At 43.0% G+C, this 22,500-nt stretch overlaps 1 protein-coding gene across 1 annotated transcript in view; it reads left to right on the top strand.

Moving 5' to 3' along the window:
• The window catches only part of LOC124017002 (disintegrin and metalloproteinase domain-containing protein 22-like), a 116,970-nt gene that overhangs the window by 54,518 nt on the left and 39,952 nt on the right, over positions 1 to 22,500 (top strand). The window contains exon 6 of the mRNA XM_046332334.1: positions 19,993 to 20,056. Within this exon, the coding sequence (XP_046188290.1) occupies positions 19,993 to 20,056 (64 nt within the window). The remainder of the gene's footprint in view (positions 1 to 19,992; positions 20,057 to 22,500) is intronic.

The raw sequence follows: 22,500 nt of genomic DNA, 5'->3' as shown, positions 1-22,500 counted from the left end.
ATCAAACACTGTTTTACGATGCATCAGTGACATGGCAGGAGATGCTTTGAAACAATTACTGCTTCGTATACAAGCCAGTGTATTTTATGCGTTACAGCTGGATGAGTCAACAGACGTGGCGGGCCTGGCACAGCTCCTGGTATATGTCCGTTACGTTTATGGGGGGTCAATTAAAACCTGTTGACGGGGTAGGGTTCCCTTTTGAGAACGACCCCTCCCACGTTCAGCTGGAACGGTGGCACATGGAATGCAAAAATATTCTTAGAAATATTTAACCTCCACACATTAACAAGTCCAATAGCTCAAATGAAAGATAAACACCTTGTTCATCCAGCCAGCAAGTCAGATTTCTAAAATGTTTTACGGCGAAAGCATAGCACATATTTATGTCAAACCACCACCAAGACACAGCTAATTTGAATAGCCAAGTTGAACAAAATATGCAATCAACAAACGCAGGATTCAAAGAAAAATAATTCACTAACCTTTTGAAAATCTTCATCCGATGACAATAATAGGACATGTTACACAGTACATTTTTTTTCAATAATATGCTATTTATATCCATAAATCTCTGTTTACAATGACGCAATGTTCAAAAAATGCTACTCAAATGTCCGGAGAAATGATGATAGCTCCGGCAGATAACGTCAGATAACAAGCAATACACATCATACACTTTGACTAAATATACATGTTCTACATATAGATAGAAAGATACACTTCTTCTTAATGCAACCGCTGTGTTACATTTATTTTTAACGTTACAGAATTCGTTCACTAGGCTATAATATGAGACGGCGCTCACACATTAGCATTATGTCTCCTCTATGTTGGACTCCACAGAAACACAAAAATAACCACATAAATATTCCCTTACCTTTGATGTTCTTCGATCATAAGCCGTGAAAGTAGTAGTACTTACCAAAAACTGCGTTTGGTTTTCAAGTCTGTGTCTTTGGGCTATCAAACACGACAAATTCCGTCTGAAATGCAGCCAAGATTCTAGTGGATGCGCATCAAAACATAAAAATTACATATTATATGTCGACGAAACTGGTCAAACTAAGTGCAGAATCAAGCTTTAGCATGTTCTGAACATGCAAACCAATCCTTAGCTAGAAAAGACAAACAGACATCGTTTGGTCAATCCTGGAAGAAAGAGAGCTCTGGACCCGACGCGCGCATCAAAGTGCATGTATTTTCGCGTGACTTTAAGGTTTTAGCCCGCCAAAAGTGGAGGGAGCGCGCGATTCTCACAATGACAGGCCCCACTGAAAGCAGACATCGAGCTGAATAGATAGAAACTGTTCCCAGATCTGTAGCTGGTTGGGGAGGGTGGGGGCGAAGACGTCAAAGTTGGCCCAACTTTCATGATGACAAGAGAGAGTTTGGGAGAATGGCAGCCCTGAGAGTTCTGCTTTACATACAGACATAATTTGAACGGTTTTAGAAGCTTTAGAGTGTTTTCTATTCAATTATAATTATTATATGCATATATTAGCAATTTTGGACAGATTTTTTTTCTGTTTACTATGGGCACGCAATTCCTCCAAAGGGGGCAGTAGTCAGTCCTATCTTTAACAGGTTTTAAGGAAGACATCCTCTTCTGTATACCACTCGGAACCAGAACAACAGGAGAAGATATTTTTAAAGTACTGGACAGATTTCTGAACTCAAATGAACATTGGGGGTCAAGATGTGTTGGTATCTGTACTGATAGAGCAAAAGCCATGACAGGGAGACATAGTAGAGTGGTAACGCGCGTGCAAGCATTTGCCCCCAACGCCACTTGGGTACACTGCAGCATCTACCGAGAGGCTCTTGCTGCCGAAGGAAATGCCTGACAGCGCGAAAGATGTTTTGGACACTACAGTAAAAATTGTTAATTTTGTTAAAGCAAGGCCCCTGAACTCTTGTGTATTTTTCGCATTATGCAATGAAATGGGCAGCAACCATGTAACACTTTTACAACATAAAGAAATGAGCTGGTTATCAAGGGGCAAAGTATTTTTGAATTGAGAGACGAGATTCAAGTTTACTTTACTGACCATCATTTTCACTTGTCCGACCACTTGCATGATGATGAGTTTCTCACATGACTGGCCTATCTGGGTGATGTTTTTTCTCGCCTGAATGATCTCAATCTAGGATTACAGGGACTCTTCGCAACTATATTCAATGTGCGGGCAAAATAGAGGCTATGATTAAGAAGTTGGAGCTCTTTTCTGTCTGCATTAACAAGGACAACACACAGGTATTTCTATCATTGTATGATTCTTTGTGTGCAAAGAACTCAAACTTACGGACGATATCAAATGTGAAATAGCGAAGCACCTGAGTGAGTTGGGTGTGCAATTACGCAGGTACTTTCCCGAAACAGATGACACAAACAACTGGACTCGTTATCCCTTTCATGCCCTGCCTCCAGTCCACTTACCGATATCTGAACAAGAGACCCTCATCAAAATAGCAACAAGCGGTTCTGTGAAAATTGAATTTAATCAGAAGCCACTACCAGATTTCTGGCTAGGGCTGCGCTCAGAGTTTCTTGCCTTGGCAAATTGCGCTGTCAAGACACTGATGCACTTTGCAACCACGTACCTATGTGAGAGTGGATTCTCAGCCCTCTCTAGCATGAAAACTAAATACATGCACAGACTGTGTGTGGAAAATTATTTAAGACTGAGACACTCTCCAAACAAACCCAACATTGCAGAGTTATGTGCATCCTTTCAAGCACACCCTTCTCGTTAACTTGTGGTGAGTTATTCACAATTTTTTACTAACAAATAAGGTTTTATATGTAAGATGGTTAAATAAAGACCAAAATGATTGATTATTATTATATCATTATTTATAAGAGCTCTTTGTCACTTCCCACGAGCCGGGCTGTGACAAAAACTCACACTCATTCTTATGTTTAATAAATGTATTGTATGGCAGTGTGAGTGTGGCAGGCTTACAATGATGGCAAAATGGTTAGAGGGGGTATGTAGCTGTAGAGGGGGTATGTAGCTGTAGGTTCAATGTTTGAATTGGTACGGGACTATAAAACGTTTGGGAACCACTGTTCTAAACCATCCACCATGAGTGTCAGATAAAACTGTCCTTCTTGTAGTATTTTATGGTGAAACAAAATGAAAAAGCACATTGTGACAGTGTGACCACTGTGCTACTGTTTACCAACACACATTGTGACACTGTGACCAATGTGTTACTGTTTACAAACACACATTGTGACAGTGTGACCACTGTGTTACTGTTTACAGTAATCCACCATCCCGATCCTCCATCCTGACCACCCTCTCTCTCCTAGCCTGATCCACCATCCTGACCACCCTCTCTCTCTTAGCCTGATCCACCATCCTGACCACCCTCTCTCTCCTAGCCTGATCCACCATCCTGACCACCCTCTCTCTCCTAGCCTGATCCACCATCCTGACCACCCTCTCTCTCCTAGCCTGATCCACCATCCTGACCACCCTCTCTCTCCTAGCCTGATCCACCATTCTGACCGTTGTGCTCTCATAGTGTGTAAGCTTGCGAGATCAGGATGGTGGATCAGACAATCTGTCTTTTGTCCTGGGTGATATTTAGTCTTCTGTGTGTGTGTGTGTGTGTGTGTGTGTGTGTGTGTGTGTGTGTGTGTGTGTGTGTGTGTGTGTGTGTGTGTGTGTGTGTGTGTGTGTGTGTGTGTGTGTGTGTGTGTGTGTGTGTGTGTGTGTGTGTGTGTGTGTGTGTGTGTGTGTGTGTGTGTGTGTGTGTGTGTGTGTGTGTGTGTGTGTGTGCTGACTCATCTGCGTTAGGCATACAGTCAGTGAACTCCCAATAAGGCTGCGACAGTCCCATCATAGCAGTCTGATATACAGAGCTATACGCTCAGAGATAGAGTGTGTGTGTGTGCGCGTGCGTGTACGGTCTGGCAGAGACAGTTGGTGCTGAAGGTGAATTCTGTATGTGGAGCATCATCCCAGCCTGGATGTGAGGTGTGTGTGTGTGTGATGTTGACCCTCATTCCTATAGTATACACTTTGACCTGAGCAATCTCCTAAAAAGCTTCTGATAACGTTAATTGATGTCCGCTTCACAGTCGCATGCCAGCCTGCATGCATGCACATGCACCCTCACACACACACACACACACACACACACACACACACACACACACACACACACACACACACACACACACACACACACACACACACACACACACACACACACACACACACACACACACACCCCTCAGCTTAGTTTACAGGGACAAGGGGACCTTCACATATATGCTGGATGGGAGATTGTTTTGTGAGTGTTTAAGATGATTGCTGCCCGCAATGACACGACAGAGGACGTTTACCTATCCTTCCTGTGTGTGTGTGTGTGTGTGTGTGTGTGTGTGTGTGTGTGTGTGTGTGTGTGTGTGTGTGTGTGTGTGTGTGTGTGTGTGTGTGTGTGTATGTGTATGTGTGTGTGTGTGTGTGTGTGTGTGTGTGTGTGTGTGTGTGTGTGTGTGTGTGTGTGTGTGTGTGTGTGTGTGTGTTCGTGCGTGTAGTAACCCAGAGTTGCTGTTTTAGACATCCACCTTCTTGTTCACAGTAATACCATATTGTAGATAGTGGAGAATACACCCTATATCGTATATCAATATCCAGTCATTGCAGATTGCACCATTTTATGGTCTATATTTGAACTGCCCGAACCAAGACAATATTACAGACTGTTTTCCTTGATGGAGAAAGGCCAAAAGGTGGTGGTTAAGGCTAGTGTTGGTTAGTAGTGTTGGTTAATTGTTTTGATTAATATTGTTAGTAGTGTTGGTTAATAGTGTTAGTTAATGACTGAAATTAATGACTTACATTTTATTTTCGTGTCAAATTGCCAATTGACAACCCATCCCTTATGGGATTAATTGACACATAAACAAACATTACAATAATTTACTGTGGTAATTCAATGATAATACTTCTTCCGATGTTCTCTGCATTATGCATTGCATAAAGAGTGAAAAAAAAGCAAGGTAAAAATCAATACATAATAGTAAATAAGGTTATTCAAACAATAATTACATCCCTAGAGCAGTAAAATAATATACATACAGTGCCTTGCGAAAGTATTCGGCCCCCTTGAACTTTGCGACCTTTTGCCACATTTCAGGCTTCAAACATAAAGATATTGTCAGGATTTGGCCAGGGTTGTTCCGGTTTTTGGTCACTAGATGCCCCCATTGTGCCTTTTGACCTTTTGTTTTCCCTTGATCCCCATTATTATTTGCACCTGTGCCTCGTTTCCGCTGATTGTATTTAAACCCTTTGTTTTACTCAGTTCTTTGCTCTGTGTTTGTATGTTAGCACCCAGCCCTAGTATTCTGTGAGCTCTTGTTGATCCCGGTGGACTCTCTTGTGGAGTTCTGTTTTTTGTTCTTGTTTGTTTGTTTTTGAGTATCTTTTGAGGCTTTTTGTGCTGTGCCTTCCACCTTGTGGATTTGCCTTTTTGTCTTGGAGGATTGCCTTTGTTCTTGTGGAATTCCTTTTGAGGTTGTGGAGTTAAATGTTTTCCTGAAGAACTTCATTAAATACACCGTCTCAAGTACTGCTGTGTCTGCCTCATCTTCTGGGTTCTGCTGACTATTCGTGGCTCAGTTGGTTTAGTGACTGTTTCTCACTCCGGAGACCCGGCCGGGTTCATACCGGGTCCTGACAGATATAAAACTGTATTTTTGTTGTGAAGAATCAACAACAAGTGGGACACAATCATGAAGTGGAACGAAATTTATTGGATATTTCAAACTTTTTTAACAAATCAAAAACTGAAAAATTGGGCGTGCAAAATTATTCAGCCCCTTTACCTTTCAGTGCAGCAAACTCTCTCCAGAAGTTCAGTGAGGATCTCTGAATGGTCCAATGTTAACCTAAATGACTAAAATGCATACATACATACATACATACATAACATACAGTTGAAGTCGGAAGTTTACATACACTTAGGTTGGAGTCATTAAAACTCGTTTTTCAACCACTCCACAAATTTCTTGTTAACAAACTATAGTTTTGTCAAGTCGGTTAGGACATCTACTTTGTGCATGACACAAGTAATTTTTCCAACAATTGTTTAAAGAGAGATTATTTCACTTATATTGTCACTTATATCACAATTCCAGTGGGTCAGAAGTTTACATACACTAAGTTGACTGTGCCTTTAAACAGCTTGGAAAATTCCAGAAAATGATGGCTTTAGAAGCTTCTGATAGGCTAATTGACATAATTTGAGTCAATTGGAGGTGTACCTGTGGATGTATTTCAAGGCCGACTTTCAAACTCATTGTCTCTTTGCTTGACATTATGGGAAAATCAAAAGAAATCAGCCAAGACCTCAGAAAAATAATTGTAGACCTCCACAAGTCTGGTTCATCCTTGGGAGCAATTTCCAAACGCATTAAGGTACCACGTTCATCTGTACAAACAATAGTACGCAAGTATAAACACCATGGCACCACACAGCCGTCATACCGCTCAGGAAGGAGACGCATTCTGTCTCCTAGAGATGAACGTACTTTGGTGCAAAAAGTGCAAATCAATCCCAGAACAACAGCAAAGTACCTTGTGAAGATGCTGAAGAAAACAGGTACAAAAGTATCTATATGCACAGTGAAATGAGTCCTATATCGACATAACCTGAGGGTCGCTCAGCAAGGAAGAAGCCACTGCTCCAAAACTGCCATAAAAAAGCCAGACTACGGTTTGCCCACTGCACATAGGGACAAAGATCATACTTTTTGGAGAAATGTGCTCTGGTCTGATGAAACAAAAATAGAACTGTTTGGCCATCATGACCATCGTTATGTTTGGAGGAAAAAGGGGGGAGGCTTGCAAGCCAAAGAACACCATCCCAACCGTGAAGCACGGGGGTGGCAGCATTATGTTGTGGGGGTGCTTTGCTGCAGGAGGGACTGGTGCACTTCACAAAATAGATGTCATCATGAGGGGGGAAAATTACGTGAATATATTGAAGCAACATCTCAAGACAGTCAGGAAGTTTGTCATGCAGGTGAAAGAGGACCCAAAAGCGACTTGGCGAAAACAGAGTCTTTAATCCAGTAAAGTAAATACAATCAAAAAAACACAACTTTCACTCGAAATGACGAGGACAAACTGGAGACTCGATCTTGAACAGCAGGTGAACAGCAGGTTGCCTCGGGAAGGCACTTGAACCAGACAGACTCAGACACCTGCTCACCACGCAGCATCTGAGGAAAACACGACACGACAGGGCGATACACAATCACAGCACGGTGAATTCTAAACAAGGAACCGACAGGACAGGAACGGAACACAAAGGAAGAAATAGGGACTCTAATCAGGGGAAAGGATCGGGAACAGGTGTGGGAAGACGTAATGATTGATTAGGGGGAATAGGAACAGCTGGGAACAGGAACGGAACGATAGAGAGAAGAGAGAGCGAGAGAGTGAGAGAGGGAGGGGGAGAGAGAGGGATAGAAAGAGGGAAAGAACCTAATAAGACCAGCAGAGGGAAACGAATAGAATGGGAAGCACAGGGACAAGACAAGATAATAAATGACAAAACATGACAGTACCCCCCACTCACCGAGCGCCTCCTGGCGCACTCGAGGAGGAATCCTGGCGGCAACGGAGGAAATCATCAATGAGTGAACGGTCCAGCACGTCCCGAGACGGAACCCAACTCCTCTCCTCAGGACCGTAACCCTCCCAATCCACTAAGTATTGGTGACCCCGTCCCCGAGAACGCATGTCCATGATCTTATGTACCTTGTAAATAGGTGCGCTCTCGACAAGGACGGGAGGGGGGAGGGAAGACGAACGGGGGTGCGAAGAAAGGGCTTGACACAGGAGACATGGAAGACAGGATGGACGCGACGAAGATGTCGCGGAAGAAGCAGTCGCACAGCGACAGGATTGACGACCTGGGAGACACGGAACGGACCAATGAACCGCGGAGTCAACTTACGAGAAGCTGTCGTAAGAGGAAGGTTGCGAGTGGAAAGCCACACTCTCTGGCCGCAACAATACCTTGGACTCTTAATCCTGCGTTTATTGGCGGCTCTCACAGTCTGTGCCCTGTAACGGCAAAGTGCAGACCTCACCCTCCTCCAGGTGCGCTCACAACGTTGGACAAACGCTTGAGCGGAGGGAACGCTGGACTCGGCAAGCTGGGATGAGAACAGAGGAGGCTGGTAACCCAGACTACTCTGAAACGGAGATAACCCGGTAGCAGACGAAGGAAGCGAATTGTGAGCGTATTCTGCCCAGGGAGCTGTTCTGCCCAAGACGCAGGGTTTCTGAAAGAAAGGCTGCGTAGTATGCGACCAATCGTCTGATTGGCCCTCTCTGCTTGACCGTTAGACTGGGGATGAAACCCGGAAGAGAGACTGACGGACGCACCAATCAAACGACAGAACTCCCTCCAAAACTGTGACGTGAATTGCGGACCTCTGTCTGAAACGGCGTCTAACGGGAGGCCATGAATTCTGAATACATTCTCGATAATGATTTGTGCCGTCTCCTTAGCGGAAGGAAGTTTAGCGAGGGGAATGAAATGTGCCGCCTTAGAGAACCTATCGACAACCGTAAGAATCACAGTCTTCCCCGCAGACAAAGGCAGACCGGTAATGAAGTCTAGGGCGATGTGAGACCATGGTCGAGAAGGAATGGGGAGCGGTCTGAGACGACCGGCAGGAGGAGAGTTACCCGACTTAGTCTGCGCGCAGTCCGAACAAGCAGCCACGAAACGGCGCGTGTCACGCTCCTGAGTCGGCCACCAAAAGCGCTGGCGAATAGACGCAAGAGTGCCTCGAACACCGGGATGACCAGCTAACTTGGCAGAGTGAGCCCACTGAAGAACAGCCAGACGAGTGGAAACAGGAACGAAAAGGAGGTTACTAGGACAAGCGCGCGGCGACGCAGTGTGCGTGAGTGCTTGCTTAACCTGTCTTTCAATTCCCCAGACTGTTAACCCGACAACACGCCCATAAGGAAGAATCCCCTCGGGATTAGTAGAAGCCACAGAAGAACTAAACAGACGGGATAAGGCATCAGGCTTGGTGTTCTTGCTACCCGGACGGTAAGAAATCACAAACTCGAAACGAGCGAAAAACAACGCCCAACGAGCTTGACGGGCATTAAGTCGTTTGGCAGAACGGATGTACTCAAGGTTCTTATGGTCTGTCCAAACGACAAAAGGAACGGTCGCCCCCTCCAACCACTGTCGCCATTCGCCTAGGGCTAAGCGGATGGCGAGCAGTTCACGGTTACCCACATCATAGTTGCGCTCAGATGGCGACAGGCGATGAGAAAAATAAGCGCAAGGATGAACCTTATCGTCAGACTGGAAGCGCTGGGATAGAATGGCTCCCACGCCTACCTCTGAAGCGTCAACCTCGACAATGAATTGTCTAGTGACGTCAGGAGTAACGAGGATAGGAGCGGACGTAAAACGTTCTTTTAGAAGATCAAAAGCTCCCTGGGCGGAACCGGACCACTTAAAACACGTCTTGACAGAAGTAAGAGCTGTGAGAGGGGCAGCAACTTGACCGAAATTACGAATGAAACGCCGATAGAAATTAGCGAAACCTAAAAAGCGCTGCAACTCGACACGTGACCTTGGAACGGGCCAATCACTGACAGCTTGGACCTTAGCGGAATCCATCTGAATGCCTTCAGCGGAAATAACGGAACCGAGAAAAGTAACGGAGGAGACATGAAAAGAGCACTTCTCAGACTTTACGTAGAGACAATTCTCTAAAAGGCGCTGTAGAACACGTCGAACGTGCTGAACATGAATCTCGAGTGACGGAGAAAAAATCAGGATATCGTCAAGATAGACAAAAACAAAGATGTTCAGCATGTCTCTCAGAACATCATTAACTAATGCCTGAAAAACAGCTGGCGCATTGGCGAGACCAAACGGCAGAACCCGGTACTCAAAATGCCCTAACGGAGTGTTAAACGCCGTTTTCCACTCGTCCCCCTCTCTGATGCGCACGAGATGGTAAGCGTTACGAAGGTCCAACTTAGTAAAGCACCTGGCTCCCTGCAGAATCTCGAAGGCTGATGACATAAGGGGAAGCGGATAACGATTCTTAACCGTTATGTCATTCAGCCCTCGATAATCCACGCAGGGGCGCAGAGTACCGTCCTTCTTCTTAACAAAAAGAACCCCGCCCCGGCCGGAGAGGAAGAAGGCACTATGGTACCGGCGTCAAGAGACACAGACAAATAATCCTCGAGAGCCTTACGTTCGGGAGCCGACAGAGAGTATAGTCTACCCCGAGGAGGAGTGGTCCCCGGAAGGAGATCAATACTACAATCATACGACCGGTGAGGAGGAAGGGAGTTGGCTCGGGACCGACTGAAGACCGTGCGCAGATCATGATATTCCTCCGGCACTCCTGTCAAATCGCCAGGTTCCTCCTGAGAAGTAGGAACAGAAGAAACGGGAGGGATGGCAGACATTAAACACTTCACATGACAAGAAACGTTCCAGGATAGGATAGAATTACTAGACCAATTAATAGAAGGATTATGACATACTAGCCAGGGATGACCCAAAACAACAGGTGTAAACGGAGAACGAAAAATCAAAAAAGAAATAGTCTCACTGTGGTTACCAGATACTGTGAGGGTTAAAGGTAGTGTCTCAAATCTGATACTGGGAAGATGACTACCATCTAAGGCGAACATGGGCGTAGGCTTCTCTAACTCTCTGAAAGGAATGTCATGTTTCCGAACCCATGCTTCGTCCATGAAACAACCCTCAGCCCCAGAGTCTATCAAGGCACTACATGTAGCACCCGAACCGGTCCAGCGTAGATGGACCGACAAAGTAGTACAGGATTTTGATGGAGAGACTTGAGTAGTTGCGCTCACCTGTAGCCCTCCGCTTACAGATGAGCTCTGGCTTTTACTGGACATGAATTAACAAAATGTCCAGCAACTCCGCAATAGAGGCACAGGCGGTTGGTGATCCTCCGTTCCCTCTCCTTAGTCGAGATGCGAATCCCTCCCAGCTGCATGGGCTCAGACTCTGAGCCAGAGGAGGGAGATGGTTGCGATGCGGAGCAGGGAAACACCGTTGATGCGAGCTCTCTTCCACGAGCCCGGTGACGAAGATCTACCCGTCGTTCTATGCGGATGGCGAGAGCAATCAAAGAGTCCACATCTGAAGGAACCTCCCGGGAGAGAATCTCATCCTTAACCACTGCGTGGAGTCCCTCCAGAAAACGAGCGAGCAGCGCCGGCTCGTTCCACTCACTAGAGGCAGCAAGAGTGCGAAACTCAATAGAATAATCCGTTATGGACCGTTCACCTTGGCATAAGGAAGCCAGGGCCCTAGAAGCCTCCCTACCAAAAACTGAACGGTCAAAAACCCGAATCATCTCCTCTTTAAAGTTCTGGAACTTGTTAGAGCAATCAGCCCTTGCCTCCCAGATAGCTGTGCCCCATTCTCGAGCCCGGCCAGTAAGGAGTGAAATGACGTAAGCAACCCGAGCTCTCTCTCTAGAGTATGTGTTGGGTTGGAGAGAGAACACAATCTCACACTGCGTGAGAAAGGAGCGGCACTCAGTGGGCTGCCCGGAGTAGCAAGGTGGGTTATTAACCCTAGGTTCTGGAGGCTCGGCAGGCCAGGAAGTAACAGGTGGCACGAGACGTAGACTCTGGAACTGTCCAGAGAGGTCGGAAACCTGAGCGGCCAGGTTCTCCACGGCATGGCGAGCAGCAGACAATTCCTGCTCGTGTCTGCCGAGCATGGCTCCTTGGATCTCGACGGCAGTGTAACGAGCGTCTGAAGTCGCTGGGTCCATTCCTTGGTCGGTTCCTTCTGTCATGCAGGTGAAAGAGGACCCAAAAGCGACTTGGCGAAAACAGAGTCTTTAATCCAGTAAAGTAAATACAATCAAAAAACACAACTTTCACTCGAAATGACGAGGACAAACTGGAGACTCGATCTTGAACAGCAGGTGAACAGCAGGTTGCCTCGGGAAGGCACTTGAACCAGACAGACTCAGACACCTGCTCACCACGCAGCATCTGAGGAAAACACGACACGACAGGGCGATACACAATCACAGCACGGTGAATTCTAAACAAGGAACCGACAGGACAGGAACGGAACACAAAGGAAGAAATAGGGACTCTAATCAGGGGAAAGGATCGGGAACAGGTGTGGGAAGACTAAATGATTGATTAGGGGAATAGGAACAGCTGGGAACAGGAACGGAACGATAGAGAGAAGAGAGAGCGAGAGAGTGAGAGAGGGAGGGGGAGAGAGAGGGATAGAAAGAGGGAAAGAACCTAATAAGACCAGCAGAGGGAAACGAATAGAATGGGAAGCACAGGGACAAGACAAGATAATAAATGACAAAACATTACAAAGTTAAAGCTTGGTCACAAATGGGTCTTCCAAATGGACATTGACCCCAAGCATTCTTCCAAAGTTGTAGAAAAATTGCTCAAGGACAACAAAGGCAAGGTATTGGAGTAGCCATTTTTTTAAAACATTTTAAAATTTTACCTTTATTTTACTAGGCAAGTCAGTTAAGAACAAATTCTTATTTTCAATGACGGCCTAGGAACAGTGGGTTAACTGCCTGTTCAGGGGCAGAACGACAGATTTGTACCTTGTCAGCTCGGGGATTTTGAACTTGCAACCTTCCGGTTACTAGTCCAACGCTCTAACCACTAGGCCACCTGTCGCCATCACAAAGCCCTGACCTCAATCCTATAGAACATTTGTGGGCAGAACTGAAAAAGCGCGTGCGAGCAAGGAGGCCTACAAACCTGACTCAGTTCCACCAGCTCTTTCAGGAGGAATGGTTCAAAATTCACCCAACTTATTGTGGGAAGCTTGTGGAAGGCTACCCGACACGTTTGACCCAAGCTCAATAATTTAAAGGCAATGCTACCAAATACTAATTGAGTGTATGTAAATGTCTGACCCACTGGGAATGTGATGAAAGAAATAAAAGCAAAAATGAATCATTCTCTCTACTATTATTCTAACATTTCACATTCTTAAAATAAAGTGGTGATCCTAATTGACCTAAAACAGGGAATTTTTACATGGATTAAATGTCAGGAATTGTGAAAAACAGAGTTTAAATGTATTTGGCTAAGGTGTATGTAAACTTCTGACTTCAACTGTATACAGATGAATAAATACAGGAGGGAAAAAAAGTAAATAGAAGTCATTTGAACCCAGTCTGGCACCAAGAGAAGATTCATATGGGAGACAAGCCTACAGTATAGGCAATCTACAGTGGGGCAAAAAAGTATTTAGTCAGCCATCAATTGTGCAAGTTCTCCCACTTAAAAAGATGAGAGAGGCCTGTAATTTTCATCATAGGTACACTTCAACTATGACAGACAAAATGAGAAGAAAAACATCCAGAAAATCACATTGTAGGATTTTTAATGAATTTATTTGCAAATTATGATGGAAAATAAGTATTTGGTCACCTACAAACAAGCAAGATTTCTGGCTCTCACAGACCTGTAACTTCTTCTTTAAGAGGCTCCTCTGTCCTCCACTCGTTACCTGTATTAATGGCACCTGTTGTTGTTATCAGTATAAAATCAGTATAAGTATAACTTGTTATCAGTATAAAAGACACCTGTCCACAACCTCAAACAGTCACACTCTAAACTCCACCATGGCCAAGACCAAAGAGCTGTCAAAGGACATCAGAAACAAAATTGTAGACCTGCACCAGGCTGGAAGACTGAATCTGCAATAGGTAAGCAGCTTGGTTTGAAGGAATCAACTGTGGGAGCAATTATTATGAAAGACATACAAGACCACTGATAATCTCCCTCGATCTGGGGCTCCACGCAAGATCTCACCCCGTGGGGTCAAAATGATGTATCGTGAGATTTTGAGTGAAAACCTCCTTCCATCAGCAAGGGCATTGAAGATGAAATGTGGCTGGGTCTTTCAGCATGACAATGATTCCAAACACACCGCTCGGGCAACGTAAGAAGCATTTCACGGTCCTGGAGTGGCCCAGCCAGTCTCCAGATCTCAACCTCATAGAAAATCTTTGGAGGGAGTTGAAAGTCCGTGTTGCCCAGCAACAGCCCCAAAACATCACTGCTCTAGAGGAGATCTGAATGGAGGAATGGGCCAAAATACCAGCAACAGTGTGTGTAAACCTTGTGAAGACTTACAGAAAACGTTTGACCTCTGTCATTGCCAACAAAGGGTATATAACAAAGTATTGAGATAACTTTTGTTATTGACCAAATACTTATTTTCGAACATAATTTGCAAATTAATTCATAAAAACTCCCACAATGTGATTTTCTGGATTTTTTTTCTTCTCATTTTGTCTGTCATAGTTGTAGTGTGCCTATGATGAAAATTACAGGCCTCTCTCATCTTTTTAAGTGGAAGAACTTGCACAATTGGTGGCTGACTAAATACTTTTTTGCCCCACTGTATATACACACATGCCATTTACCACATAGACGCTAAATATTTTTACAATTTAATTATAGGTATCCCCTTTTATTTTATTTCAGGCTTTATCTAAATATTGCGCAAACGGAAATACGCAATGGACAAAAAACAATTTCACTTTGTCCTCATCACTCAGCCACATAATGCCAAGGAATATCTGATGTGCTTTCTGGAATAAGAGCAAGCATATATCGTGGTAGAAAGGGCAATGGAGGATAAAATGAGTTTCATTCTCTTTTTCTTCGAGGTCACAATAGTTACATAGTCTTTTCTCTTTCATTTCACCACAATACCGACCTGTTTCAGTACGCAGAGGCAATATCCCCGATCTTACCTGTTTCAGTACGCAGAGGCAATATCCCCGATCTTACCTGTTTCAATACGCAGAAGCAATATCCCTGATCTGACCTGTTTCAATACGCAGAGGCAATATCCCTGATCTGACCTGTTTCAATACGCAGAGGCAATATCCCTGATCTGACCTGTTTCAATACGCAGAGGCAATATCCCTGATCTGACCTGTTTCAATACGCAGAGGCAATATCCCTGATCTGACCTGTTTCAATACGCAGAGGCAATATCCCTGATCTTACCTGTTTCAGTACGCAGAGGCAATATCCCTGATCTGACCTGTTTCAATACGCAGAGGCAATATCCCCGATCTTACCTGTTTCAATACGCAGAGGCAATATCCCTGATCTTACCTGTGCACATAGCGATCTCTTGATTTTAGCTAGGTTATACATAATATATCTCTCACACACAAATTCACCCTTCATCAAACAAAAGGTTTATGATTAACCTTGTATTGTTAGTTAGTAGTGTTGGTTAGTAGTGTTAGTTAGTAGTGTTGTTTAGTAGTGTTAGTTAATATTGGTAGTGTTGGTTAGTAGTGTTGGTTATTAGTGTTTGTTACTAGTGTTAGTAGTATTGTTTAGTCGTTTTGGTTAGTAGTGTTGGTTACTAGTGTTACTACTGTTGGTTAGTAGTGTTGGTTAGTAGTGTTAGTTACTAGTGGTAGTGTTGGTTTGTAGTGTTGGTCAGAAGTGTTGGTTACTAGTGTTAGTAGTGTTGTTTACTAGTGGTAGTGTTGGTTACTAGTGTTAGTAGTGTTGGTTAGTAGTGTTGGTTAGTAGTGTTGGTTATAAGTGTTGGTTTGAAGTGTTGGTTACTAGTGTTAGTAGTGTTGGTTAGTAGTGTTGGTTAGAAGTGTTGGTTACTAGTGTTAGTAGTGTTGGCTAGTAGTGTTACTAGTGTTAGTTACTAGTTGTAGTGTCGGTTTGTAGTGTTGGTTTGTAGTGTTGGTTCGTCGTGTTGGTTAGAAGTGTTGGTAACTAGTGTTAGTAGTGTTGGTTAGTAGTGTTGGTTAGTAGTGTTGGTTAGTAGTGTTGGTTAGAAGTGTTGGTTACTAGTGTTAGTAGTGTTGGTTAGAAGTGTTGGTTAGAAGTGTTGATTACTAGTGTTAGTAGTGTTGGTTACTAGTGTTAGTAGTGTTGGTTAGAAGTGTTGGTTACTAGTGTTGGTTAGTAATGTTGGCTAGTAGTGTTACTAGTGTTAGTTACTAGTGGTAGTGTTGGTTTGTAGTGTTGGTTATAAGTGTTAGTAGTGTTGGTTAGTAGTGTTCGTTAGAAGTGTTGGTTACTAGTGTTCATAGTGTTGGTTAGTAGTGCTGGTTAGAAGTGTTGGTTACTAGTGTTAGTAGTGTTGGTTAGTAGTGTTGGTTAGAAGTGTTGGTTACTAGTGTTAGTAGTGTTGGTTAGTAGTGTTTGCTGGTAGTGTTACTAGTGTTAGTTACTAGTGGTAGTGTTGGTTACTAGTGGTAGTGTTGGTTAGAAGTGTTGGTTAGTCATGTTAGTAGTGTTAGTTACTAGTCTTAGTAGTGTTGGTTAGTAGTGTTGGTTAGTAGTGTTAGTAGTGTTGGTTAGTAGTGTTTGTAATGTTAGTTATTAGTGTTGGTTATTAGTGTTTGTTACTAGTGTTAGTAGTATTGTTTAGTAGTTTTGTTTAGTAGTGTTGGTTACTAGTGTTACTACTGTTGGTTTATAGTGTTGGTTAGTAGTGGTAGTTACTAGTGGTAGTGTTGGTTTGTAGTGTTGGTTACTAGTGTTAGTAGTGTTGGTTTGTAGTGTTGGTTACAAGTGTTGGTTACTAGTGTTAGTAGTGTTGGTTAGTAGTGTTGGTTACTAGTGTTAGTGTTGGTTACTAGTGTTGTAGTTAGAACTGTTGGTTTGAAGTGTTGGTTAGTAGTGTAAGTAATGTTGGTTAGTAGTGTTGGTTAGAAGTGTTGGTTACTTGTGTTAGTAGTGTTGGCTAGTAGTGTTACTAGTGTTAGTTACTAGTGGTAGTGTCGGTTTATAGTGTTGATTAGTAGTGTTGGTTAGAAGTTTTGGTTACTAGTGTTAGTAGTGTTGGTTAGTAATGTTGGTTAGTAGTGTTGGTTAGAAGTGTTGGTTACTAGTGTTAGAAGTGTTGGTTACTAGTGTTAGTAGTGTTGGTTACTAGTGTTAGTAGTGTTGGTTAGAAGTGTTGGTTACTAGTGTTAGTAGTGTTGGTTAGTAGTGTTTGCTGGTAGTGTTACTAGTGTTAGTTACTAGTGGTAGTGTTGATTACTAGTGGTAATGTTGGTTAGAAGTGTTGGTTAGTCATGTTAGTAGTGTTAGTTACTAGTCTTAGTAGTGTTGGTTAGTAGTGTTGGTTAGTAGTGTTAGTAGTGTTGGTTACTAGTGTTTGTAATGTTAGTTATTAGTGTTGGTTATTAGTGTTTGTTACTAGTGTTAGTAGTATTGTTTAGTAGTTTTGGTTAGTAGTGTTGGTTACTAGTGTTACTACTGTTGGTTAGTAGTGTTGGTTAGTAGTGGTAGTTACTAGTGGTAGTGTTGGTTTGTAGTGTTGGTTACTAGTGTTAGTAGTGTTGGTTTGTAGTGTTGGTTAGAAGTGTTGGTTACTAGTGTTAGTAGTGTTGGTTTGTAGTGTTGGTTAGAAGTGTTGGTTACTAGTGTTAGTAGTGTTGGTTACTAGTGTTAGTGTTGGTTACTAGTGTTAGTAGTGTTGGTTAGAAGTGTTGGTTTCAAGTGTTGGTTACTAGTGTTAGTAGTGTTGGTTAGTAGTGTTGGTTAGAAGTGTTGGTTACTAGTGTTAGTAGTGTTGGCTAGTAGTGTTACTAGTGTTAGTTACTAGTGGTATTGTCAGTTTATAGTGTTGATTAGTACTGTTGGTTAGAAGTGTTGGTTACTAGTGTTAGAAGTGTTGGTTACTAGTGTTAGTAGTGTTGGTTACTAGTGTTAGTAGTGTTGGTTAGAAGTGTTGGTTACTAGTGTTAGTTGCTAGTGTTAGTAGTGTTGGTTAGAAGTGTTGGTTACTAGTGTTAGTAGTGTTGGTTAGTAGTGTTGGTTAGTAGTGTTAGTTAGAAGTGTTGGTTACTAGTGTTAGTAGTGTTGGTTAGAAGTGTTGGTTACTAGTGTTAGTAATGTTGGTTAGAAGTGTTGGTTACTAGTGTTAGTAGTGTTGGCTAGTAATGTTGGCTAGTAGTGTTACTAGTGTTAGTTACTAGTGGTAGTGTTGGTTTGTAGTGTTGGTTATACGTGTTAGTAGTGTTGGTTACTAGTGTTAGTAGTGTTGGTTAGTAGTGTTGGTTAGAAGTGTTGGTTACTAGTGTTAGTAGTGTTGGCTAGTAGTGTTACTAGTGTTAGTTACTAGTGGTATTGTCAGTTTATAGTGTTGATTAGTAGTGTTGGTTAGAAGTGTTGGTTACTAGTGTTAGAAGTGTTGGTTACTAGTGTTAGTAGTGTTGGTTACTAGTGTTAGTAGTGTTGGTTAGAAGTGTTGGTTACTAGTGTTAGTTGCTAGTGTTAGTAGTGTTGGTTAGAAGTGTTGGTTACTAGTGTTAGTAGTGTTGGTTAGTAGTGTTGGTTAGTAGTGTTAGTTAGAAGTGTTGGTTACTAGTGTTCATAGTGTTGGTTATAAGTGTTGGTTACTAGTGTTAGTAGTGTTGGTTAGAAGTGTTGGTTACTAGTGTTAGTAGTGTTGGTTAGTAGTTTGGTTAGAAGTGTTGGTTACTAGTGTTAGTAGTGTTGGTTAGTAGTGTTGGCTAGTAGTGTTACTAGTGTTAGTTACTAGTGGTAGTGTTGGTTACTAGTGGTAGTGTTGGTGTGTCGTGTTGGTTAGAAGTGTTGGTTAGTCGTGTTAGTTACTAGTCTTAGTAGTGTTGGTTAGTAGTGTTAGTAGTGTTGGTTACTAGTGTTGGTTAGTAGTGTTTGTAATGTTAGTTATTAATGTTGGTTATTAGTGTTTGTTACTAGTGTTAGTAGTATTGGTTAGTAGTTTTGGTTAGTAGTGTTGGTTACTAGTGTTACCAATGTTGGTTAGTAGTGTTGTTTAGAAGTGTTGGTTACTAGTGTTAGTAGTGTTGGTTAGTAGTGTTGGTTACTAGTGTTAGTAGTGTTGGTTAGAAGTGTTGTTTACTAGTGTTAGTAGTGTTGGTTAGTAGTGTTGGTTGCTAGTGTTAGTAGTGTTGGTTAGTAGTGTTGGTTAGAAGTGTTGGTTACTAGTGTTAGAAGTGTTGGTTACTAGTGTTAGTAGTGTTGGTTACTAGTGTTAGTAGTGTTGGTTAGAAGTGTTGGTTACTAGTGTTAGTAGTGTTGGTTAGTAGTGTTAGTTAGAAGTGTTGGTTACTAGTGTTAGTAGTGTTGGTTAGAAGTGTTGGTTACTAGTGTTAGTAGTGTTGGTTAGAAGTGTTGGTTAGTAGTGTTTGTAGTGTTGGTTACTAGTGTTTGTAATGTTAGTTATTAGTGTTGGTTAGTAGTGTTCTTTACTAGTGTAAGTAGTGTTGGTTACTAGTGTTAATTAGTAGTGTTAGTTATGGAGAGGAGGCTCATTTACAACAGACCTGCAGTGTTTTTATGTCCTGACATGTACCAGTATAAACATGAACCAGTATAAACAACCCATAGACATGTACCAGTATAAACCATCCATAGACATGTACCAGTATAAACCATCCATAGACATGTACCAGTATAAACCATCCATAGACATGTACCAGTATAAACCATCCATAGACATGCACCAGTATAAACCATCCATAGACAGGTACCAGTATAAACCATCCATAGACATGTACCAGTATAAACCATCCATAGACAGGTACCAGTATAAACCATCCATAGACAGGTACCAGTATAAACCATCCATAGACAGGTACCAGTATAAACCATCCATAAACATGCACCAGTATAAACCATCCATAGACATGTACCAGTATAAACCATCCATAGACAGGTACCAGTATAAACCATCCATAGACAGGTACCAGTATAAACCATCCATAGACATGTACCAGTATAAACCATCCATAGACACCTATCCCTCTTAGTGCCGTTACAGACACACACAGTCCTCATCAGTTACTGTCGAGAAGAGAGAGATTGCTGGCATCCATCTGGTTTACGTCTGCAATGGCTGGCGGTCATATTGATCTCTCTTTTTCTCTCTCTCCGTCAGTGGGATGTTCTTTGATGGGAATCACACCTACATGATCGAGCCTGGAGGAAAGGACCACATCAGCGTGAGTACCTCGGCTAAGCCTGGCCTTGGCCATCCATTCACACATGCGCACGCACTCACGTACACACTCACACACACTGTGTAATAGTAGTCGTCTGGACTGAATGGGACTAGAAGCTCTTGCAGACCGGACCGTGAATGCAGATCATAAAGCAGACTACCCTTACGTTACACATCCCATAATAAACATTGACTTCAGAGTAGAGAGATTATCCACTAGGACAGAGCAGAGCTGACCAGCCAGTTAGTTCATGAGGAATAGAGAGTGATATTATTAAGCAATAAGGCATAAAGGGGTGTGATATATGGCCAATATACCACGACTAAGTGATGTTCTTAGGCACGATGCATCGCGGAGTACAGCCTGGATACAGCCCTTAGCCGTGATATATTTGCCATATACCACAAACCCCTGAGGTGCCTTATTGCTATTATAAACTGGTTATCAATGTAATTACGGCAGGAAAAATACATGTTTTGTCATACCCGTGCAATACGGTCTGATATACCACGGCTGTCAGCCAATCAGCATTCATGACTCTAACCACCCAGTTTATAATACAGTATATGTTTGTATTTATGAGGGAGAGCTGATGGTTTAAAGCAACATCTGTCGCCCTGTGAGAAAAGACCAAGCTCTGATTCTGATGTGTTGATGTGAGAGACACTTTATCTTCTGTGTCTGTGTTTAGGGTGGAGGTCATCAGGAAGGGAAGAAGGTATATTCGTTTGTGTGCAGTGTTTCCCCTAGGATTCTTTTCAGCCGTGGTGGCAAGGGTAGGGGGGATGAATTACTACTAGCGTTAGCGCAATGACATGCTAGCTGTTCCCATAGACATCCAGTCATTGAGCCAACAACTATCAATTTAAAAATGCATCTTGGCAGAAATATATAAATAAATAACGGTGTGTCTGTATGTGTGTGCGTGTATGAGTGCATGTCGTATGTGTGTGTGTGTTTGTGTGTGTGTGCGTGTGTCTGTATTTGTTTGTGTCTGTATGTACAGTGGGGCAATTTGTAAGTCGCTCTGGATAAGAGCGTCTGCTAAATGACTTAAATGTAAATGTAAATGGGCAAAAAACGTATTTAGTCAGCCACCAATTGTTCAAGTTCTCCCACTTAAAAAGATGAGAGAGGCCTGTAATTTTCATCATAGGTACACTTCAACTATGACAGACAAAATTAGAAAGAAAATCCAGAAAATCACATTGTAAGATTTTTTTATTAATTTATATGCAAATTATGGTGGAAAATAAGTATTTGGTCACCTACAAACAAGCAAGATTTCTAGCTCTCACAGACCTGTAACTTCTTCTTTAAGAGGCTCCTCTGTCCTCCACTCGTTGCCTGTATTAATGGCACCTGTTTTAACGTGTTATCAGTATAAAAGACACCTGTCCACAACCTCAAACAGTCACACTCCAAACTCCACTATGGCCAAGACCAAAGAGCTATCAAAGGACACCAGAAACAAAAGTGTAGACCTGCACCAGGCTGGGAAGACTGAATCTGCAATAGGTAAGCAGCTTGGTTTGAAGAAATCAACTGTGTGAGCAATTATTAGGAAATGGAAGACATACAAGACCACTGATAATCTCCCTCGATCTGGGGCTCCACGGAAGATCTCACCCCGTGGGGTCAAAATGATCACAAGAACGGTGAGCAAAAATCCCAGAACCACACGGGGTGACCTAGTGAATGACCTGCAGAGAGCTGGGACCAAAGTAACAATGTCTACCATCAGTAACACACTACGCCACCAGGGACTCAAATCCTGCAGTTCCAGACGTGTCCCCCTGCTTAAGCCAGTACATGTCCAGGCCCGTCTGAAGTTTGCTAGAGAGCATCCAGAAGAAGATTGGGAGAATGTCATATGGTCAGATGAAACCAAAATATAACTTTTTGGTAAAAACTCAACTCGTCATGTTTGGAGGACAAAGAATGCTGAGTTGCATCCAAAGAACACCATACCTACTGTGAAGCATGGGGTGGAAACATCATGCTTTGGGGCTGTTTTTCTGCAAAGGGACCAGGACGACTGATCCATGTAAAGGAAAGAATGAATGGGGCCATGTATCGTGAGATTTTGAGTGAAAACCTCCTTCTATCAGCAAGGGCATTGAAGATGAAACGTGGCTGGGTCTTTCAGCATGACAATGATCCCAAACACACCGCCCGGGCAACAAAGGAGTGGCTTCGTAAGAAGCATTTCACAGTCCTGGAGTGGCCTAGCCAGTCTCCAGATCTCAACCCCATAGAAAATCTTTGGAGGGAGTTGAAAGTCTGTGTTGCCCAGCAACAGCCCCAAAACATCACCGCTCTAGAGGAGATCTGCATGGAGGAATCGGCCAAAATACCAGCAACAGTGTGTAAAAACCTCGTGAGGACTTACAGAAAACGTTTGACCTCTGTCATTGCCAACAAAGGGTATATAACAAAGTATA

The sequence above is a fragment of the Oncorhynchus gorbuscha genome, unplaced genomic scaffold (genome assembly GCF_021184085.1).
Source record: "Oncorhynchus gorbuscha isolate QuinsamMale2020 ecotype Even-year unplaced genomic scaffold, OgorEven_v1.0 Un_scaffold_141:::fragment_3, whole genome shotgun sequence".
In the NCBI taxonomy this organism is placed as follows: domain Eukaryota; kingdom Metazoa; phylum Chordata; class Actinopteri; order Salmoniformes; family Salmonidae; genus Oncorhynchus; species Oncorhynchus gorbuscha.
Note: the sequence above shows the minus strand (reverse complement) of the source record. Positions and strands in the feature narration are given on the sequence as shown.